The sequence below is a fragment of the Vollenhovia emeryi genome, unplaced genomic scaffold, assembly GCF_000949405.1.
Source record: "Vollenhovia emeryi isolate VEMERY1.0 unplaced genomic scaffold, V.emery_V1.0 DF939164.1, whole genome shotgun sequence".
NCBI classification, from domain to species: domain Eukaryota; kingdom Metazoa; phylum Arthropoda; class Insecta; order Hymenoptera; family Formicidae; genus Vollenhovia; species Vollenhovia emeryi.
The window spans coordinates 554,257-557,849 of record NW_011967202.1 but is presented as its reverse complement, the minus strand read 5'-3'; the positions used below and the strand labels follow the sequence as shown (position 1 = coordinate 557,849).

At 34.4% G+C, this 3,593-nt stretch overlaps 1 protein-coding gene across 1 annotated transcript in view; it reads left to right on the top strand.

Annotated features, from left to right (window-relative positions):
* Nucleotides 1-1,503: 1,503 nt before the first annotated feature.
* LOC105564472 (luciferin 4-monooxygenase-like) overlaps nt 1,504-3,593 on the top strand; it is a 5,784-nt gene continuing 3,694 nt past the window's right edge. Inside the window, exons 1-5 of the mRNA XM_012016862.1 lie at nt 1,504-1,720; nt 1,976-2,113; nt 2,194-2,401; nt 2,681-3,174; nt 3,295-3,472. Coding sequence (XP_011872252.1) covers nt 1,685-1,720; nt 1,976-2,113; nt 2,194-2,401; nt 2,681-3,174; nt 3,295-3,472 — 1,054 coding nt within the window. The 5' untranslated portion in view covers nt 1,504-1,684. The remainder of the gene's footprint in view (nt 1,721-1,975; nt 2,114-2,193; nt 2,402-2,680; nt 3,175-3,294; nt 3,473-3,593) is intronic.

The following is a 3,593-nucleotide window of genomic DNA, read 5'->3' as shown; positions in this document are numbered from 1 at the left end:
AACATTTTCATTCTAATAATTCAACAATTGCGTTGTTTATTAAATGCAAAATTAATGTGCCAATATTATTCATTTTATATTTTTACTGTCATATCATCCATGTTCTTGGTTTATACAAACAGCATGATATTCTCTTAAGTTATTTATAATTCGAATAAATAATGAGTAGTAAGTACACTTTTTGAAATTATTAAACAATTTTATATTTCATCAGATTGCCAGTATTGATATAAATAAAATTTCAAATTTTTATCGACCTCAGCTGGCCACATTTATTGAATACGCTTTCACAACGTTTCGACCTTTGGTTTAGGACCTAAACCAAAGTATCCAATAAATGTGGCCAGCTGAGGTCGATTAAAATTTGATATTTTATTTAAAAATTATTTAAAGTTTAACAATCTAATTTTTTCTTTCTATTTTAATATATAAAATGAGGACATTAATTTGCAAATATTTCTCGCAACTGTTTTTCAGCAATTTACCCAATACTTGTTTGCGGAAGTTTATTTACAAGTAATACTAAACTGAAGCATCCGCAGTGATTCGGCAAATTGGTTGTGCGTTATCGTTTTATCAATTGATATATTATAGTAAAGATTCTCTCAGAAAGATGCTCCCACCTAGGGTTCCACTGCTCTCACGTTACCTAAGTGAAAGAGATATTCTATCTTTACGGCTCTTATCTGAAACGTAAAACAAAATTTATCGCTGAGAGCATACAACGACTGTTTTACTTTGGTATGCATTGTCGGCACATCCCCTCCACAATATTATAAGTGTGGTGTTTCGTTTGCAGTCAGGTATCCACCATAGCCATATAAAAGATAACTGCTTATGAGGCAGTGGAACCCTAGGTGGGAGCGAGGGGGAAACCGCTGAGGGCATTGTGGTGTACAGATTTGCGGCATTACCGGGCATTACTAGGGCATTTTTGGGGCATTACGTCTTGCTGAGGCATTATAAAGATAAAATAAGATACAATAAGATAAAACAAGATAAATAAGATAAAAGAAGATAATAAGATAAAGTAATGCCCACTGGGCATTAGTGGGCATTGGTGTACAAGATTTTGGTCAGCGGTTTCCCCCTCGGGTGGGAGCATCTTTCTGAGGGAAAAGGACAACATGAATTTATTTGGGTATTTCTCTAGTGAGCGTGATCACGCTTATGAGGTAGTGGGGGATGTCCGTGATCACGTCCACTAGAGAAAGACAGATACCCAAATAAATTCATGTTGTCCTTTTCCCTCAAGAGGACATCCCCCACTACCTCATAAGCAGTCTATCTTTTATATGTCTATGGGTATCACCGATTTTAGTGTACTGTACCCCTTCCAGAAATTTACTTCCCCCAGAAAGATACCCTCTCCATAAGTTCAATTATCTGTATGTAGCGTTTCCTCCTTCCGATTCGAAGCTAACTGCCCCTCCACTCTGCCCTAAAACTCAAATAACCAATCCAATCATCTCTTACTGTTTACCTCTTACTTTTTACCTGCGACACATCTAAAAGCCTGTAAGCTCTAAAGTAAAATCTACTATCTATACTTCTCCGCGCAATTAAGTGGGGAAGATAACAATTAAGACAAGAATGGGCAATTTCAGCCATCTTCCGTCAGTAATTATTCGGCCGTCGTGAAAGGTGTACACAATATTAAAAAATTGTTGCATAATTTATCAAAATGTGTGAACCGAATGCAATATCTAATAACAACAAGGTACAATAATCTATCCTTTATTTAAAAATCTGTACTAATTATAATTATATAATTTTTTTAATTTGTAAATCTACTATCTCTTTAACATTTTTATATTCATAGATTTTTAATTTTAATATTTGATTGTATTTTTAGTTAAATTTATATTCTATATCTTATAATTACATAAAAAGTGTTGGTACATTAAATTATCTTAAATGGTTATTGTTACAATGTTTTATCAATAATTTTCTAACGAAATTTTATATCATAAAGGTGCACGAAGCAAAATCGAAATGCCGAATCAAAGATAACATCGTCTGCGGGCCAGAATATCCAGTACATAGAGAATCTGTCAATATAGCTGAAACGATACTAAAGACTTTAAAAAGCAAGCCTGATTGCATCGGCCAGGTTCTGTATACTTAATATTCTTCAATCGCATTTAATAATTTGCCGTTGTGAATTGTTATATAATTTGTTTGTCTATACAGATAGACGCTTTTACGGGCCAACAAAATACCTATGCCGAAATGACTGACCGCAGTATTAGGTGTGCACTTTGGTTAAAGAAGCAAGGCGTACAACCGGGCGATATAATCGGTCTTTGTACCGACAATAATCTGGATGCGATGCTAATATTGTTGGGCATCATGTATTTAAACGGCAAATGCAATACGTGGGACCATGAACTCACCATAAGTACGTAATCTTTCTTTCACTATTCCTATTACAACAATGTGCTAAAATATCATATATTGTATAAATATACATTTATTTAATTATATTTGTCTTATATGTACTATGTTCTGTAACATATGTTTTAGAAAGTTGCTGCAATAAGAGTTTAAAATGTATGAAAATAAATGCAAATGTTTATCAGATTCGCATATCCTTTTAAAGGATTAAAGAAAATTGATATAGTGCAACTTTGTAAAATGACTTAATCATCACTCACTTAATCATTTACTTATATTTCAGCGACGGCAAAATTCTTTCTCTCGTTGATGTCACCAAAAATAATCTTTACAATCCCAATATCAGCCGCGAGTTTGACAGAAGCAGCAAAGGAGTTGAAAATGGATGTGAAAATAGTGGTTATTGGCAAACTGGATGGATATGAATCGATAGACGATATTTTAAGAGGTCATGATAGTCGCGAAATCGCCGAGTTCAAATGTACCCCGATCAGCAGCCCGGACGAAGTTGGTCTTATTGTTCTTTCGTCAGGCACTACAGGCATGCCAAAGGCCACTGAGATCTCGCACTCTTCTATGCACAATCGTCTACCTCCTCCAAAAGTTGCCGCAATGACAGGCCACGTTTGCATGTTTACACCGACAATACGTTGGCAATACGGCGTTATGCTTGCATTTAAGGCTATTTTGTCATGTTCGACGAGAATTGTTGCGCCAGACTCTGTGGCAGATGACGATGCGAGTGCGATGTATTGCCAATTTATCGAGAAATATCGAGTAAGAAAAAAGAATAATTCCTAGACAAAACTTTGAATGAAACGTGATGCCGAATTTTGGTGGAAACAAGAACTGAAGAATGTGATTTTAATTAACATTATAATTGATGGTGATTTTCAGGTAACGTGGTTTGCTACTGACCCATTCATTCTAATTCAGTTTGTTAAGACGGATGTGTTGAAGAAGTATCAATTGTCGACATTAAGGTTTATTATGACAAGCGGTTCTATATTCCCAAAACAATACCAAGAAACATTGAGAAAAAAAATGCCACATGTTTTAATTAATAATGGATATGGTAAGTCGCTAAATTCAATCTTTTAAAAATTACTAATCAACCTTGGTTTATCAATGTAGTTTGTTTCTAAACTTATGGTCACATTAAAGTTGATAAGTATATAACTATAATAACTATTTTT